Source organism: Fundulus heteroclitus, chromosome 10 (genome assembly GCF_011125445.2).
Source record: "Fundulus heteroclitus isolate FHET01 chromosome 10, MU-UCD_Fhet_4.1, whole genome shotgun sequence".
In the NCBI taxonomy this organism is placed as follows: domain Eukaryota; kingdom Metazoa; phylum Chordata; class Actinopteri; order Cyprinodontiformes; family Fundulidae; genus Fundulus; species Fundulus heteroclitus.
This window is the reverse complement of record NC_046370.1, coordinates 24259315-24278371: the sequence shown is the minus strand read 5'-3', so window position 1 is coordinate 24278371 and position 19057 is coordinate 24259315. Positions and strand designations below refer to the sequence as shown.

General features: G+C 40.2%; 1 protein-coding gene across 1 annotated transcript in view; it reads left to right on the top strand.

Moving 5' to 3' along the window:
- The window catches only part of ryr2a (ryanodine receptor 2a (cardiac)), a 597233-nt gene that overhangs the window by 550639 nt on the left and 27537 nt on the right, over positions 1–19057 (top strand). Inside the window, exons 101-108 of the mRNA XM_036142377.1 lie at positions 8151–8221; positions 8364–8514; positions 8730–8816; positions 9357–9626; positions 11835–11965; positions 13709–13751; positions 13834–13967; positions 15755–15815. Of these exons, the coding sequence (XP_035998270.1) occupies positions 8151–8221; positions 8364–8514; positions 8730–8816; positions 9357–9626; positions 11835–11965; positions 13709–13751; positions 13834–13967; positions 15755–15815 (948 nt within the window). The remainder of the gene's footprint in view (positions 1–8150; positions 8222–8363; positions 8515–8729; positions 8817–9356; positions 9627–11834; positions 11966–13708; positions 13752–13833; positions 13968–15754; positions 15816–19057) is intronic.

The window sequence follows — 19057 nt, the reverse complement described above, 5'->3', positions numbered from 1 at the left end:
CTCCACCAGCCAATTACAGTCAGGTTTTCGCCCATCCAATCAGAGTACGGCTTGCAAATACTGCATTCAGGTGGATTAAATGTGTTGATGTCTGTTAATCAAAATGCTGCAGCCTTTGGCAGAAATTACTAAACATAACTGTGGGATTAAAGGAATAAAAAGAAAAACAACTAAAAAGTTTTATATTTTAGCCTAAAATATTTAGGCTAAAATATTTTGACTAAAATATTAGTTACTAAGAGTTACCAAGTGAGGTGAGAAAAATATTTTTGTCTCTTTTTTTTCCAGCTTCTGGGAGGTGATGCAAAAGTTATATGATTAGTTCTTTTTTATGAATTTACTTTGATAAAATAAATACAATAAAAACATGCATTGAGCATCAGTTGTTTTTGAAACACAGCTTCCAGGAACACAAAAGAAAGATGCATTTACTGCAGGGACCTGTGTGCGGTAAGTTTGTGGGTTGGGGTGGTTATCTTTACCGATTTCAAGGGGAGGCTCACATTCAATGAATTTGAAAACCCCTGCTTTAGGGCATCCAGTTAGAAGCAGTAAAAGCAGGCAGGGTGAAGGCTGGTTGGGTGAAGGGTGTTCGTCTGACCAGCTATAGCCCCAAACGTGTCCATGAGGAGGCGGTTCTGGGTCCTAGGCAGTAGAAAACACTGTGGGGCTGCAGCATGTGTGCGTTCGGGCTGCGGAAGGGAGGGCCTCCTCTCAGCTTGGCCTGGCTGGAGAAGAGGAGACCACTCTGCACTGTCTCGAGTCAGTTTCTTGCAACAGCTAAAAAAAAAATCACGAGGCTGGTTTCGGCATAGATGGATTCTTTACTCTGGTTACGCAGAAGATCAACAAAACAGCTTCAATCCAGTCTGCAGTTCTCTGAACTCCAGTCGGAGGCGAGTGTTCTTCCCTATGCTGCTCCAACGTAGCAGCAGAAAAAGAGGGCAACAAGTGTTATACAATTAGCCCCCCTGCTGTGAGAAGCAGTCCTTTGGTGCCTGTAAAAGTCTCAGATTTCTTTGCTTACAACTCATTCAGATTTTTCTTCAGGCTTGATTGCACAGCATCTTTAAATAATGATATATGAAATTAATATATTATATGTATTATTTAGTCAAAGGTCTGAATCTTGATTTAATTTATTAGTTTGGCTCATTCAAGCTTCTGCCTTTGGTTTATATTAATGTTTTGCCTAATGCAAAGCAGAAAGAATTAAAGTGAGTGGAGAAACAAGTGGTATCTATATCGAACACTTATGGAACCTGTGTGTGTGTGTGTGTGTGTGTGTGTGTGTGCTTGTACTTGCAGCTGAGTGAGTACATATTTTCCATATTTTACCACCACTTTTTATGGTCCTTACTTTTTTTTTTGCTAGTGGTTCGGTTTAGGACAGCTAGGTTTAGGGTTAGTGTTAGGCCATATAATGTGTTAAAAAGGAATGGAAGGCATTGGAATTTCAAGGCAAGATCCTCACTTTAAAACATGGATGTGTGTGTGTGTGTGTGTGTGTGCGAACGTGTGTGTGTGTTGAATTTCATCTCTGCTGCATGCATGCATACAGAGCCTCCACCAACCTAACCATTCATGTACATCACTGTCCCTTCAGTTTTTTCATAAACTGAAGGGACAGCTAATAAAACTCGTAACTAGCGCAGATCAACTCTTCGCCTGCCAGAGCTCCCACACAGCTTTGCACATCTGCTGTGTGTCTTGAGGTACTAGTGCAGCTTCTCAGCACCTGGCATTGCCTCCTTCTTTGAGCTTGCTGCATGCTTGAGTCCTGATGGCTTAGATGGTCCCCTTGCTCTGCCTGCCAAACTGAGCTTGAAGCTCCTCTCCCAGCTTCTGCAAAAGTCCGTTGCGGGATCTTAGTGCCAGTGCACTTCTGGAAGACAGCATGGATACTGTATTATTTGGACCATAAGGCACACCGGATTAGAAGGCACATTAAATATTCTTTCCATGTATGTAATATCACTCCGCCCTTCCGCGTACACAGCTCTCTCCTGAGAGACAGAGAGCTATCCGTTTCTGCCGGGAGGACTGAGTAGTTTCTAACATTAGGCCAAAATAAACTTAACTTTTATAATGACTAAACTTAATTGGTTTATTGTTGCTAGCGGATACTCTGGGCGCAGGCTGCCTTACATGATTGCACTTCAAGTTTAGACATTTCTGAAGGGCCGTCTTACCCTGGTTTAAGATTTGATAGTAATGGAGAAACAGATTATCAGAGGCAAACATTTAAAATATGCAGATTTATTTTATTTGGAATTCCAAAAAGACAAAGAAAAACTTACAAGCTTAGTTTCAGTATATTACCCACATCCTTCTCCCAGGCATTGCAAGCTTCTTTGTCTGCTCACTTATTCGCAAACTCATCTTTTTGTCATAGGGACTAGCCCCTCCCGATTAGTTTGGGGGTTTTGGGCCCAGACACCTTGGCTCCAGGTCCTATCTGCTTCTAAAACAAGGAGAATATTCTCTCGAGAGTCTTCATGTAGCAAGGCTGATTTAGTACCCAAATATCTTATCCGGGGTCAAGCCAGATGACCTCAAGAACCATAAAATAGCTTTTAGACCTTAAAGCAAACATCCTGTGAGCTGTGTGTTTTCTGCCTCAGAGGAGAGACACAGTTTAGAGACCAGAAGTACCTCTTATTTTGTGACATAAAAATGCCTGATTAATATAACAACTAATGATATTTTCCACAACAATTCCCTCTGTTGATCTCAAAAAGAGATCAAATTTAAACTACACTAAAACCAATTTAATTTGACGAGCCCCTTAAGCAAAGCGTAAATGATGAGATGGAATTTTTCTAAGTCACGCTCCCCACTGTAGGTGATTAATGGGACCATAAGACAACAGAAACCTAAGACCCAAATGAAATAGTTTACATACTTTTTTTTTTACCAAATTAATTAAAAAATTTTCCCTTAAGAGTAAGGTATTCCAACCTATAACCTGAAAAGTTTCTCAGCTATTTGAATCCTAAAAATATAGTAGAACCAATGTTCCCCCTAATTTTTCACGTGTCTGAGCAAACACACAAACTCCCTGAGCGTTCACTTGACATCTGTGAGCAACATCCCACAAGCACACTGAGGGTACATTACGCCTGTCCAAAACCTGAGGTTATATCAAGCTACGTGGTTTAATAAAAGAATCAAGTTACAGTAATAATTTATTTTGGGTTATTTAGTTTAGATAAAACTGATTTAGCCCGATTACATGAAAAAGACAGAATTCTTGGATTTTTTTAAATAGCTGTATAGCTTATTTTTATTTCAGAGTAGGGGTCCTACTAAGGAAGAACTGAGAGATGTGCACATCTTTCAGAGTTCCACTCTTGTTTCCATTAAATTATTTAGATTTTCTGCAGTGAGATTTAGCTAAAGGATGTGGTGTTGTGCAGCCTCTCTTCTATCAGTCAGCTCCAGGGCAGCTGTGGCTACTAACATAGCTCACCACCGTCAGGGTGTGAATGGGTGAATGATTGACCAATGTAAAGCACTTTGGGGTCCTCAGATGATTTATTTCACTATTCTCAGCCACACATCGCTTTTCTAAAACAACGAGGGAACGCTTTCAGTTCTGGAAAATTTCTTTATGATGCTCCTTTTTTTATATAACAACGACAGCTTTTTAATAACATAGACGCAGAAAATCTTTCAGAGGCAGCTGTATATGGCGCTGTCAGGAATGTTACTGTTGTCACGATTTGTCTACGGATGAACTCAGAACCACACACACAGGACTAAAATTGAGAGTCTTTATTGAAAGTTTGATGGGTGGAGGTTTGATGAGGCCAGAGGAGCAGGTAGCACAGAAGCGGAGTGAAGGTGATGGCAGGAGCTGACGGCCCGGAGTGAAAGAGAGTCACGACTACCCAGGCAGCCGGGAATGCTCGGTACTGCTCGGCTAGCAGGCTCCGTAGCCACAACAGGTTAGCAGTTTGTTGGAGACACCAGGGCATAGAGCTGAGCTTCTCCAGGGCGGCTAGTCAGGTTAGCAGAACTTGGGAGACACCAGGGCACAGAGCTGAGCTTCTCCAGGGCGGCTAGTCAGGTTACCAGAACTTTAAACGAGAAAAACAAACCTTCCGAGGCAAAAACGGGGACTGGCATGGAGAGGTGTGGAATGATGACGGACCGGCAAGGAGTGACAGCAGAGTGAGGCTTAAGTAGGGAGGCTGGCAGGTGAAGTGAGTCTGGCTAATTAGTGGCTGGCAGGTGTGACTAACTGCAGAGGAGGTGAAGTGAAGATGACAGAAAATAACTAATGACAATGAAAACTAACAATAAATAAAGTCAAACCAAACCCACATGAGATGAAAAATAAAAATAACAGAAAAATAAAGTCGAACCGAAACTCAACCATGACAACTGTTGCACTCAGTTATAGTTTTAAGGTGTTCCATAGTCAAAGACCCACAAGATTAATAACAGATCTTTACAGAATGAAAGCAATAATTTATTCTGTGTCAAATTTTGGCACTTCCATTCGTACTTTTCTATTCATATATTTTAGTTTCCATTCACTTACTTTTCCCCAAACACTGTTAGGGCTACTGCACATTTCTTCACTTAAATAACACTACCTTTACTTCAGCTGGAAATATACATATAGCCTACATGAACAATATAAAGTGAGGTTAGCACAAATTAAACACTTACAAGACAATTAATGTCAACTAATTTTTAGAAGGTTGGGTGACCAATGCTTGCAAAAAAGATGAACTTATCAGTTATTCAATAACTCACACCATCCAAATATTAATTGCATATGTTGAATATAGCCAATTACTGATTTAGTTGAGTATGTGTAAACATAAGAAAACTTAGGACTTAACCATACCTGATTAAACTTCATCAAGATTGGCTGCCATGTCCTTTCAATGCTTTTTGTAATCGATGCGCCCTCCCCACTTCCCCCTTTTGGGTTGAATTAGTGAAGTGGGAGAAAACAGCTTTAATTCTTCATCAAATAACTCTCATATCAAGCCAACTCGCTTTTTCAGCAGCAACAACATTATTTCTTATGGTTAAATATTCTCCATATGCCTTCATTAAAATTTTCTATTTCAACTCGTAGGAAAAGCGCACTTCAAGGGTTATTTCCTGTCGTTGCCATGGTGAAGCACGTTATCTGCGTTCCATTGATCAGGGCTTCTTTCATGCTCATGCTCGCGTTGAAGTCATGGTTGGTTGGACACTGAGTTTAATTACCTGGCTGATATCACCTGTTCTGAAACCAAAGACCAAAGTATGACAGAGGGAGGAAGAACTACTCAGAGCAGCAGCTTTCTAATCTGCGTAGCTCGGTATTTTTTTCTTTAACAGAGTCCAGAACAAAGACGCACACCGCAACCTGCCCAACTATAAAGGCGTCTGCCCTACCCACCAATCAGTGGTGCGCTTCGATCAGCACCTGCGCTCACAGAGCGGGCCGCGGAAACACCGTCTCAAGAGAGTTGCAAAATAGTACAAAACAACTTGGTCTATTATTATTTTGTTTACAGTTCAGCTTGGATTTTATTCAGCATAGATTTGCTGTGCATGCTGAACCCAGATGCGTAGCTTAGAGGGAACACTGACTAGAACCAATAAAAGAAAGCACCTTAATCAGAGATGTGTCATCCCATTATATATGTGCAACTGCCAAGAAACTGTTAATCTCATACCTGAAGAGGGTTCCTATTTTGCCAAACTGAAAGATTTCCTTCTAAATGTATGATCCACCATGTAATTATGAATTCAGACCAATTCAGCGATTACAAAATTTTCTTTTTTTTTTTACAGTACGTTCAATTGTTATCCTGATGTCCTCAGACGTCTCTTTCTTTCCCTTAAAAAAATAATGGGATGTAGAGTCACTTGGTGCAACCGCGATCTTCGTACAGCTGCATGTTGATCTTTTTTAAAAAAAAAAAACAGAAACGAAAAACTAAATAAAAAATCATGCTACCTCTCCAGAGTGGCGTCTGCGCTTCAAGCTGCCCTGTTACCAGCCTGGTACAGGTGGGTGGTCGTTGGAAAACCCTGTAGGCGAAGGTTCTGACCTGGAAGCTGCTCAGGTGGTGTTCCCTTGAACACTTTCCACTGTGTGGATTCAGGTGTTCCTTCCTTGGGACTTCTCTGTTGCTGGCACGCAATGGCTCTGCACCTGGTAAGGCCCCCTGAGTCTTGGCCCCAACATCTTTCTTTTGATGATCTTAGGGCACACTCAGTCAGTGTCTGGGGGTGGTGCACCTCTTTTACATTCCTTGGGATCATCTTGTATTCTGGTTTATGCCTCCAAGACAGTCTGTATCTAAAAGATAATCTTTATATGTCAAATTTTGCGAGTTACCTGGTGGTTGGTGTCGTGCCTTGAAAAACTCCTTCCAGTCATAGAGAATGTATCCTGTAGTAGATTTAACTTTGCCCCATGTTAATTTAGTCTGTGCACAGATTTTAGCCAACTGTTTTTTCAGGTTCTAATTAATCCTTTCCACCTTCCCCTGTGACTGGGGATGAAACATCATACCAAACCTATATTTGAGTCTTAAACTGGACACCACTCAGTGCAGGTCCTGATTCTTAAAGTGGGTTCCATTGTCCATCTTCATCCTGTCAGGAAACCTATGCCTAGAAATGTAATAGTTAATGTGACATTTTATCACAGCTTTACTGTCCTCTCTATTCGCAGGCCGCTGGTCCTCCTGTAACAGCATCCACACACACACAAACAAATACTTAAAACCTCTGTTAGGGATCACCATGTCTGTGGAATCAAGAATTATTTCTCTCTGGTTTATAATCAAAGTACATTTTTCCTGTAACAATGTCAGAATCTTCTTTGGATTTAGGTGACCACACACCGTACCACTTCACAGAAAATATTTTACCATGTCAGATTTAACTGGATGCCACCACTCCTTCAAATTCTCTAACATCTGCTTAACCCCCACATGTCCAACTCCACGTGCTTCAGAAAAAGCTCCTGTTTTAATCCTGGAGGTAACACAATCCTCCATCAGGTCCTTTTACAGCACCCTTCCTACTTCCTATATAACAACTAAAGATATTTTCCACAACACAAACCAAAGCTGTACTAACACATTTTAACAGATTTTTGAGCGCATTTACACCACATAAAATCGGTCAGTAAGCACAACTGTAATCATATATAAGGCGCACCGGATTATAAGGTGCACCATCAATTTTTGAGAATACTGAAGGATTTTAAGTGTGCCTTTTAGTCCGAAAAATACGCTATTTTACTCCCGCAAGGTCTAGTATATTATAAAACACAGCAATGCGCCATCTCCATGTACCACCACCCCTTCTTGCCATCTGACAAACGATGTGTGTTTAAGTTGTCATAGTAGGCTACTGCCTGGACCTTGGATTTGCCCTTGGATTTACATCCAAGGGCAAAGCACTGAGAACACAAAATTTTTTTGGACTTTCATTGATAAGTTGTAAGCATTGTATCTCCACATTTCAGCACCTCTTGACATCAGGTTCAGGAGGTGTTTCACTAAGTCCTACATGATAATAAAATTGAAATAAATAAATGCTGTCAGAAGACATCAGGTGTCTCCTTTTCCTCGGGGTGTTGTATTTTTGCTGCAATCAGACTGATTTTTTGGGCTGGTTCCACCATTTAATTACTTACTTTGTCACTTATACCTTATACTTATCCTCTTCCAGATTTATTCTTAGTAAAAGTGCGTAAAGAGGCTCAATCTTCATTCCCCATCACACTTGCTTCCAGTTCATGAAATGTGATATCATGTCTTAAAACTGTTATCTTGTTAATGAGGTACAGCTCCATAACCTAACCCTGCTTTAAACGTCTTGTTTGTTCTCAAATCTTCTCGAGGCATTTGGTTGCACTGGAGTATGCTTAGGGGTATCAAATAAAAGGGGCATGCAACACTTTTCAGATTTTTATCTCTATCAAAAAAGTTAAAACTATACTTTTTTCTCTTTGATCTGTTGTTGGACTGAGACAAAATAAAGTTTTTTGTGGCTGTAACATGACAAAATGTGGAAAAGCTGCATGGGGGTATGAACAATTTTGTAAGGCACTGAGTGATTTAGGTTCAGATCTCTGCTGACTGTAAGAATATACTTGATTTTAGTTATTTATTTTTTAGTCCAAGAGTGGTCCCTCAGAAAAGAAGGAAGAAATACCAGAATCTGAACCTGAACCCGAAAAAGCGTTTGAGTAAGTATTTTGTTATATTTTTATTTATTTATTTGGCTTTTATGAAAATGACTGTTTTGGCAAAAACAAGAGAAAAATACAGCTACATATAGAATAAAGCCTTGTGTCAGCAATACAAATAAGGTCCGTTTCATGATTTTAGAGAGGGACATGTGGGGAAACAAGAAAAACAACTGAAGAATGAGAAGATGAAACCAAAAGTGAGAAGGCTTCACAGCTCAAAGTCTGATGAACCAGATCTGCAGGAGTCGGCCTTCTTGAAGAAAATTTTGGCCTATCAGAGGAAACTGCTGGTACCACCAACTTTCCTGTCCTTTGGTTTCTGGTCTTTCTGAAATCAGTGTGTTCAGATCTATTCCAGTGATTCAAACTAACTTATAAAAGCTTCCATATGATAACTAAACTAATCTAATTTACTCCAGTTAATGAGGTGATGAGTACAGTCCATGTTTAGAAATGTCATTTACAACTTCAACAAACTGATTTGGTCTTCCTGTCATTCCTACAGAACTACTTTGCCAGAAACTTCTACAACATGAGGATGTTGGCACTGTTTGTTGCATTTGCAATCAATTTTATTCTTCTCTTCTATAAGGTAACCATGAACTGTGTATGTTAGGAACTTAAAGCATCTTTAACAGCAACACTGGGGGTGTACATAGTGTTGTGCTCACCAGCTACTATATTCTAAATACTCCAAAGTCTACAGACAAGTTTAGTTTTCCACAAATGGGAGTAAAAATATTTAGAACACAGACACACATATCTTTAACCTTCTGTTCCAGTTATCACCATTCACTTCCAATAGAAACTTGACTGCTGCTTGTATTAAAGAGGCTTGGAATAGTTGATTAAATTAAATTATCTGCAAACATCAGACACAAGTAGAAGCATGGGTTTGGGGGTTAGAAAACTATGAATTTTGTTGGGTTTAGTATCTAGATGTAAACTGTCCTTGTTGTAGATTTCTAACCAAACTGTTGTTTGAAGCAGTTAGATGCAGTTATTTGTTTGTAAAGTATTGCTTGCTGTCCTGGCTGTGGATATCTTATTGAATAAGGGAAACAATATCCTTTTTTTGTTTTTTGTGGTGACGTTTTGGTGTGAAAAGCAAGTTAACAAATGTTCCTTTCAGGTTTCTACCTCTTCATCCTTGGTGGAAGAGAAGGACACAGTGTACACCAACAGCCAAACAGACAGCAGTGTTCAGTGGGATCCACTGGCTGGAGAACCTCAGCTATCAAAGGACAGGGTGACAGATGAGACGGGAGAGCCCCTGAGGCCAGTCTCAGTCCGTTTTGTTCTGGAAGAGAGCACTGGATACATGGAGCCCATGTTAAGAATCCTGGCTGTTCTCCATACAGTGATTTCTTTCTTCTGCATCATTGGATACTACTGTTTAAAGGTAAGATTCCGGCAGTTACAAAGAGGAGCTTGTTTTGTTCTTGTTTGCCCAAGTTTGCCCATGTTAAGTTGTTTATAATGCAGCAGTATTGAATATTTGTAGTCAAAATTTGGTAAAATAATACAGATGTGGACAAAATTGTTTGTACCCCCTCTGTTAATGGAAGAAAAACCCATAAAAGTTATTGAAAGATCTTGAAAATGACAAAAGTAATAATAAATTAAAAAAAAACATACTGCAAATTAACCAATAAAAATCAGACATTGCTCTGAATCATGGCAGAACAGAATAAAAAAAATTAAACAGGCCTGGACAAAAATTATAGTACCTGTAACTTAATTTTTTGTTGTGCAAGCTTTTGAGGTGATCACTTCTGTCAAAACAATTTATGTCAATGAGACTTCTGCACCTGTTGACAGGTATTATCTCTCACTCCGCATGAGCAAACTGCTCCAGCTGTTTCACATGCCCTCTCAAAAGGGCATGTGATTTCGCAATGCGTTGTGGGATGCAGTTGCCATTTTCCGGGGCAAAAGCTTTTGTTTACATTGCTGATTCGAGTGGCGTGCTGCTAGAGATAGAGACGCAAAGTGCTTGAAAAACTGACTTCACTAAAGAAACTGTACCAAGAAGCTAGACGCTGTTCTGAAAAAATCTCTAGGATCGGTGGGATCGATCTATATAAGCATGATAACTGGACATAGGATTTACATCACCTGCTGCTGCCCACCCCTATTCTCAGAAGCTGAGCTTGTTTTCTGTCTCATCGATGGAGTTAGTTTTTATACTTGTGATGAATTCAGAAATGTTACGTCTCTCTCCCTCACTTCCTGTGATCCATGTTCCGTGTGGCCCACACCATATCACCAAACAGCACAGTGAGTACTTGTAACTCATTAAATAGGCAGGCTAACTAGTGACAAGCTTGAAGACACCTGTAGTGCTAATTAGAGAATACACCTGAGTTTAACATGTCTCTATGGCATGGGTTAAAGTTCTCCGTCGCTGCGATGGATTTCTGTCAATTGGAAAATGAGAGCAAAAAAATGTTTCCACTTGGTTCCGTTTAGACTTTTTATTCAAGGTTTCAAACTGAAGCTGCGCTCGACCAATGACACCTGGGAGAGCCGGGACATTAGCCAATCAGAAATAGACTAGGGTGGGTCGTTGCAAAGCAGATGTCTGCCAGTCTGAGATTTGTCGGTATTCCATCATATTAACTTTTGGAAGAACGTCTCAAATTGGTCACAGATTGCATGAATGAAAGTAGTGGTGGTTAAAGGTTTTCTCTGGATTTATGCGAGCCAGCAAGTCAGAAAGTGCAGCGGCTCGAACCCCTGAGAACAACTTCTTCGGTATATTTAGTGATTTTTCAGACCCCTCTTGCAAATAGTTTTTTTTTTTTTTTAAAACGACTAGAGACAAATCTAGTGACACTTTTCTGTGTTATTGGCGACTAGCGACTTCACATGAAAGCACCAATTAATCTGCAGTTATGGTCTTAATCTGCTGTGAGTGAGAGACGCATTGTCTCTCACACAGAGACGCACACGACAGCAGTCTCGTCCTGAAAGCCCCGTGCTTAAGCCCAGCTGCTTGCACTCAGAGCAAAGATGGTAGAGAGGAGGGAAGCCCACTCTGCTCCGTTTTCAATGTATAACGCATGTGCAAAGCTGCTGGTGTTTCCGCCTTGGGTTATGGATGTGGAAAGTGAAGAAGAGGATGGAGAGGGCTGTCCAGGATGATGCCAAGGCACTGAAGCTGAAAGGTGGGAAACATCCAGGAATTTCCAATGGATATTTTAAAACTACAGAGTTGGTTAAAGCTGACTTTGCACAACAAGAAAGTGTGGTATATAATGTGGCATGACGTCCACTGCCCCAAGAAAATATGGGCTGACTAGAAATAATTACAGTCAAACTGATTATTTTTGCTTTAACCCCTGCTCTATGGTCAATCTTTTCTAGAGGTAGCATAATGTCCAATCATGTTTCATTAGTTGTTTTTGTTAATGATTCTGTTTAACCACAGTTCAAAAGTGCTGTCTGATTTTTATTAATTCTCAATAAATTTTTATTTATTACTGTTGTCAGTTTCGAGTTTTTTCAATGAACATTGTGGGGTTTTCTTTCAATAACAGAGAGGTATCAACAATTTTGTCCACGTCTGTATAATGGTCCTGTGTTGCTTTGTGTATGGGTGATGCAGGTTCCGCTAGTAATCTTTAAACGTGAGAAAGAGGTGGCCAGGAAGCTCGAATTTGATGGTCTTTACATCACCGAGCAACCATCTGAGGATGACATCAAAGGACAGTGGGACAGACTTGTGATCAACACACAGTGAGTGGATCTGAACAAGAACATACAGAGCAAAGGAGTATATATATATATATATATATATATATATATATATATATATATATATATATATATATATATATATATATATAAATATACACTTACCGGCCACTTTATTAGGTACACCTGTCCAACTGCTGGTTAACACTTAATTTCTAAGCAGCCAATCACATGGCGGCAACTCAGTGCATTTAGGCATGTAGACATGGTCAAGAGAATCTCCTGCAGTTCAAACCGAGCATCAGTATGGGGAAGAAAGGTGATTTGAGTGACTTTGAACGTGGCATGATTGTTGGTGCCAGAAGAGCTGGTCTGAGTATTTCAGAAACTGCTAATCTACTGGGATTTTCACACACAACCAACTCTAGGGTTTACAGAGAATGGTCCGAAAAAGAAAAAACATCCAGTGAGCGGCAGTTCTGTGGGCAGAAATGCCTTGTTGATGCCAGAGGTCAGAGGAGAATGGCCAGACTGCTTCGAGCTGATAGAAGGGCAACAGTGACTCAAATTACCACCCATTACAACCAAGGTGGGCAGAAGAGCATCTCTGAACGCACAGTACGTCGAACTTTGAGGCAGATGGGCTACAGCAACAGAAGACCACATCGGGTGCCACTCCTTTCAGCTAAGCTCATCGAAATTGGACAATAGAAGATTGGAAAAACGTTGCCTGTTCTGATGAGTCTCGATTTCTGCTGCGACAGTCGGATGGTAGGGTCAGAATTTGGCGTCTACAACATGAAAGCATGGATCCATCCTGCCTTGTATCAACGGTTCAGGCTTGTGGTGGTGGTGTCATGGTGTGGGGAATATTTTCTTGGCACTCTTTGGGCCCCTTGGTACCAATTGAGCATCGTTGCAACGCCACAGCCTACCTGAGTATTGTTGCTGACCATGTCCATCCCTTTATGACCACAATGTACCCAACTTCTGATGGCTACTTTCAGCAGGATAATGCGCCATGTCATAAAGCTGGAATCATCTCAGACTGGTTTCTTGAACATGACGATGAGTTCGCTGTACTCAAATGGCCTCCACAGTCACCAGATCTCAATCCAATAGAGCATCTTTGGGATGTGGTGGAACGGGAGATTCGCATCATGGATGTGCAGCCGACAAATCTGCGGCAACTGTGTGATGCCATCATGTCAATATGGACCAAACTCCCTGAGGAATGCTTCCAGCACCTTGTTGAATCTATGCCACGAAGAATTAAAGCAGTTCTGAAGGCAAAAGGGGGTCCAACCTGTTACTAGCATGGGGTACGTAATAAAGTGGCCGGTGAGTGTATATATATATATATATATATATATATATATATATATATATATATATATATATATATATATGTATGTGTGTGTGTGTGTGTGTGTGTGTGTACTGTGGCTACTCTGCATTTGGGGCCGGTGGGGTGAGGCTTCACCAGATGTAACTGTGGAGCTCTATGTTCAGAATAATCAGTGGGACAGGATTGTTGTTCATTGAGTAATATTGTAAAAAAAAAAAAAAAACGATTCCTTTACCAATAAAATTTTGTTAGAAAGTTATGATACTGATATTGGGGCCACAAATCCTCTAGATAGATGGATAGATAGATAGATAGATAGATAGATAGATAGATAGATAGATAGATAGATAGATAGATAGATAGATAGATAGATATTTAATTTATTTTACAAGTTACAGTTTTTTTTTCTCTTCCTTAATAAAAATGTGTGCTTTCAGATCTTTTCCAAACAACTACTGGGATAAGTTTGTGAAGAGGAAGGTAGGCAGAAGTGTTCATGAGATGTGAATTTTATCTGAATGAACACAAGACATTTTTTTCATGAACCCTTAATCTTCTTCAGGTGATGGATAAATATGGGGAGTTTTACGGTCATGACCGCATTAGTGAGTTGCTGGGGTTGGACAAAGCTGCTTTGGATTTTAGTGATTCTCACAAAAAAAGAAAACCGAGGAAAGACAGTTCACTGGCAGCAGTGTAAGTATGTGTTTGTGTTTATGTCTTAATTGAACAATGTGTGTGTGGTTATATATGCATGTTAGTTTAAGTGGAGGAAGATCATGGGTTAAGCTAATGTTCAAGCTTTTCCTCCTTACAGTGAACCAATGCACCCTAAGTTTTAGGTTCTGCCAATGACATTTTCTACATTTCTTTAAAGAGGAAGGTTTACTTTGCCATTGTACTGATTGTGATTCATTTGATTTAAAAATAAGTCTTACTGACTGCAGCCAGGAACATATTGAGGTCATTATAATATTACATAACTATTTTATCTCTTATACTAACCAGTCATTATAAAATTGGTGGATTGTTTTATTCTTGCAAAATTCAAATCATTCTTGCAGGTTGTCTTAATTGTTTAACTGATACCGTCCGTCCGTCCGTTGTCTTCCGCTTATCCGGGGTCGGGTCGCGGGGGCAGCAGCTTCAGTAGGGAGGCCCAGACGTCCCTCTCCCCAGCCACTTGGGCCAGCTCCTCAGGAGGAATCCCAAGGCGTTCCCAGGCCAGCCGGGAGACATAGTCCCTCCAGCGTGTCCTGGGTCTTCCCCTGGGCCTCCTCCCGGTGGGACGTGCCCGGAACACCTCTCCAGGGAGGCGTCCAGGAGGCATCCTGACCAGATGCCCGAGCCACCTCAACTGGCTCCTCTCGACGTGGAGGAGCAGCGGCTCTACTCTGAGTCCTCCCCGGATGACTGAGCTCCTCACCCTATCTCTAAGGGAGAGCCCAGACACACTACGGAGAAAACTCATTTCAGCCGCTTGTATCCGGGATCTCGTTCTTTCGGTCACGACCCAAAGCTCGTGACCATAGATGAGGGTAGGAACGTAGATCGACCGGTAAATCGAGAGCTTCGCCTTTTGGCTCAGCTCTCTCTTCACCACAACGGATCGGTACAGCGCCCGCTTCACAGCAGACGCTGCACCAATCCGCCTGTCGATCTCCCGCTCCATCTTCCCCTCATTCGTGAACAATTTCTTTTATTTATTACAATTTCTTTTTCGTTTTTATTCTGCCATTACTCACATATTTATTTTGAGTTAATGCCACACAGTAATGCTTAATAGCAGCATGGCGCAAAATAAAAGGCGGGGCTTAAAGCTAACTTTGGGAGGCATCGACCAACACTTGGAGGCCTTACCGGGTCTGTTGAAAAACAAAAGGGGTACAGGGGAGTGGAGCTTGGACGGAACGAGTAGAGTGATGTGGGATAGACGGGGGTGAAGGGAAAGTCCCATAAGTGCAGCAGGAGGACAGGTCACACAGAAACAGTACCCGTAGTTTTTGTCCCTAACAGTTAACAACATGATTAGGAAAGAAAAAGCTATAGATTTGACACTAAAGACCCAGATTACATAAAACAATTATATGAACTATCTGGAGTGCAGTTTTAAGGCTCTGCACAAGACATTAGGCTGCAATTGTTGAAATCTGGCGGCACACAAGTGTCTTGCTGAGGAAGTAGCTGACATCATGAGAGACAGTAGATTTATAGCAATTATTGGGAGCCAAGTTTCTCCATATTTCCTAATAATAATCACTACAAAATGGTGTGAGCTGGCTTCTGAGTTGATACCTGGAGTGGGGTCAGGACATTCCTAATATAAATATAATAGTGTAGAGGAGATATTCTTATTCACAGATTTATTACAAAGGTAATGGCACCAGTCTGAAGATTTCACATGGTTCTATTAAAACATGAAAATTATTTATTGTTTATTATACATATGAAGAACACCCAACCTTGTCCCTGCCCCCTAACAGGCTTAACTCCATTGATGTGAAGTACCAGATCTGGAAGCTTGGGGTTGTATTTACTGACAACGTAAGTGTTCCAGCACACAAACCATTCAGCAACCATGTCCATGTCTGAATTATCAGCTACACTTTATAAAAAGAGAGCTTCTATCCTTTAAAACCACCTGAAATAAACTATATATTAGTTTCAGATTAATGCTGACTCACAATATTAGGTTTATTTTAATACTGAAATATAAAGTCAATAATTCCAATATAGACAGTTTAAAATGTAATAAGACACATATGGGGTAAGATAGCTTTCTAAATAGATTTATACATAAAAGGATAGTTGTGTCCATATCAGTCAGAAGTTGTGCATAACAAACATTTGTAAACTCATAATAATTTAAATCACATTCAAAAGATACAACATACGGTTTAAATAGTTACAACTTCAATAACTAATAAATACAAATTTCAAGTTTAAATTTGTGCTTTACTCTTTATGAACACAAACAGCAGCGGCTGCTTGAGAATACGGACTTTTTCTTTGAGAATACGAATTCACAACAGTGGTCTGACGTCACGGTTTCCAAGGCTGGTTAATTGAGCACAGAGTGCGAAGATAGGAGCCGCGCATGCGTTCTTCAGACTGACCGTCTCTGAATGCACCGCGGCCGCAGCTTGATTCCAGACAGCGCAAAAAGAGCTCACAGTGGTAAGTTAAACATTCCCTTTTCTGCTGCTGTTCTTCAAAAGTATGTTTTCAGGTAGTTTGAAGCGAGAACATTATACTTTTAAGCTTCCCTATGTGGCCTGTTACAGAGTTAGTGCGTAATTTTAATAAAAAGTCCGACGTTGAGCGTCTGTGCCAACTGGTAGGTTTTTTAAGATTGACAGCCTATTTCCTACTTTTATCTTTAAAAAAACAACATTGAGGATGGTATTAAACATGTGATCATGTTGAAATTGTGACTATTTATCTGTAAATAATTAAAATGAAAACATAATTTTTATATATTAGTAACAGTAGAGGGAGTAGAGTTAAGCTACTTTGTCTAACCTTCACAGCATTGTTCATTAAGGAAAAGTTATGTCTGTCTGTCCACCTTTACAGTGATTAATCTATAAATTATGTGCAGTTAGTTCAGTTCATTCTTTCAGTGAAATGGTAGAAATACCAGAGAAGGGAAGCCATTTGTTACATTTACTACTATACATTTGACCCTTTCTTTCTTGAGAACTATAATAATCTGCATGTTAACCACATATAGTTTTATGGTGTGAAAAGGTGAGAATTAAAAAATCAATTATGGTAACATTTGGCATTTTTTATTTACAGGAAGAAACAGAAACAAAATATGTGAGGATAAACACCTCTGTGCCAGTCCTCCAAATATTTTTTAATGAAGGGGACCTGAAACCAGCCTTCTAGCTAAACAGGGCCACCATCTTCCTCCTCCTTCAGCTGCTGCCCATCCAGAAGGTCCATGGATGGCCACAGGAGATAAAGGTGCTGGTGACCCTCTGCTGGCTGGCCTGCGGCGCATCCTATAGGGAAACAGCTTGCCAGTAAGATCTCTTACCTTCTTGTCCTTAAATAGAGCCAGCAATGACACACAATTGATACATAGATTATATTAATTGGATAGAAGGTTAAGACATATCAGCATATTACATAAATTACAAGTTATTTTATATTTGGTACAGGTCTAGTGGAGGAACGCTACAACAGGAACCACGCCAAGGCTGATAAACATCATTGAGCGTGCCTTTGGTGGTCTGAAGACACGGTGGCGTTCCATCTTCTTAAGGGCGCTGGAGGTCCGCCTGACGTTTGCCCCAAAAGTAATCACCGCCTGCTGCATCCTCCACAATATTAGTATAGAGGCAGGTAACCAGCTAGATGAGGAGGTTGACCCAGAGGAGGACGACCATCCGGCGGCTGAAGACAGGGAGCTGCTCCAGCTGGCTGCATGTTTAAGTGAACCTGACTACACCTGACCTAATGTAGATCAGTTGGAGTCATGTTCACATGCTGCTTCATTTCATTTTGTTCACCACCTGTAAAAATACATAAAATAATCAGTGAATTAATTTCCATTCCAACTATTTTTAATTGTATGTTTGTAGGTGTTGTCTATTTGTATAAGATGTTAATAGAAGTTATTTCTTTGTTTTAAACCATGTTAGTAACTTAATTTGTTGAATATGTTACACCTTCATTCTGTTCCAAAGTTAAAACATTTGTCTAAAATAAATATCAGTTTTTTTTTTCATATATTGTTACTATTGTTTTCTTTCCCACTTTCTCTTCTCAATTTTTCGTGTCCTCACTCAGAGGAAACTCACTTAGGAAAAACATTTAAAGAATTTATTTATTTATAGATTTTATATTAGGGCTGGACGATATAGAAAAAAGCATATTGATAAAAAAAATACATATTGATGGATAGATAATTATCAAAAAGATTTAAAACCTGGCTCTTATAATATTGCTAAATGACTTAATTTTAATATATCACACACAAACACTCAATCCCAAATAAATTCTTATTTACCCAACATTTTTAACCATAACTGATTTTTTTAAAAGAAAAATAACTAAACTTAAGAGACCTGGGTGATGTTATTAAATACTGACAAAGAATAAACTAAAGTGACCAGCGCTGTTAGAGAAAAACTTGCGTACCAGAACTTTATATCGCGGATCAAGAGTGGCGAGTTTGAAGCCAGGTTTTTCATGTCCATCACTATGAAGCATGTTACTGCATGCGTGATGTCCTTATACTGCTTGGACGCTTTGTCATTTTATCACAAAGAAGGAGCCCAGTTTAGCTGCTATACCTGCTTTGTTTTGGAAGAACTTCCAGAAGATTCCTAAGAAGATGACGCGGAGCCGCGCGGGGCTAAAACAGCTCGCGCTGCTGCGGTAGTGAGCGGCTTACGTGATGAAACAAGTTGGTTGCGTTACCAGACTTTGTTTTTACCGGTTCCTTGCAAGTTTTACAAATCATTGTGGTTTATTTCTGTCAGACTGGCGAACAAGTAAAACCCCGTTTTGGGACCGTTTCCTCCGCCGCTCCTTGCTGCGACATATTCACATGCTCTGTGTTGTGGTTTGAGAGGGCGGCGCTTTGTGACGGCGTGCCTGGGTCCGCGATTACGATTGGTTGAGAGGAAGCAGTGACTGCAGCATCAAGTTAAAAGGAAGAAAGGAAAACTGTCTGTATAACCAACTTTTATCGATCCTTTTTCCCCTTATTGTGCCACACGTCTTTCGACTGATATATATTGTTATTAAATTATCGTCCAGCCCTATTTTAT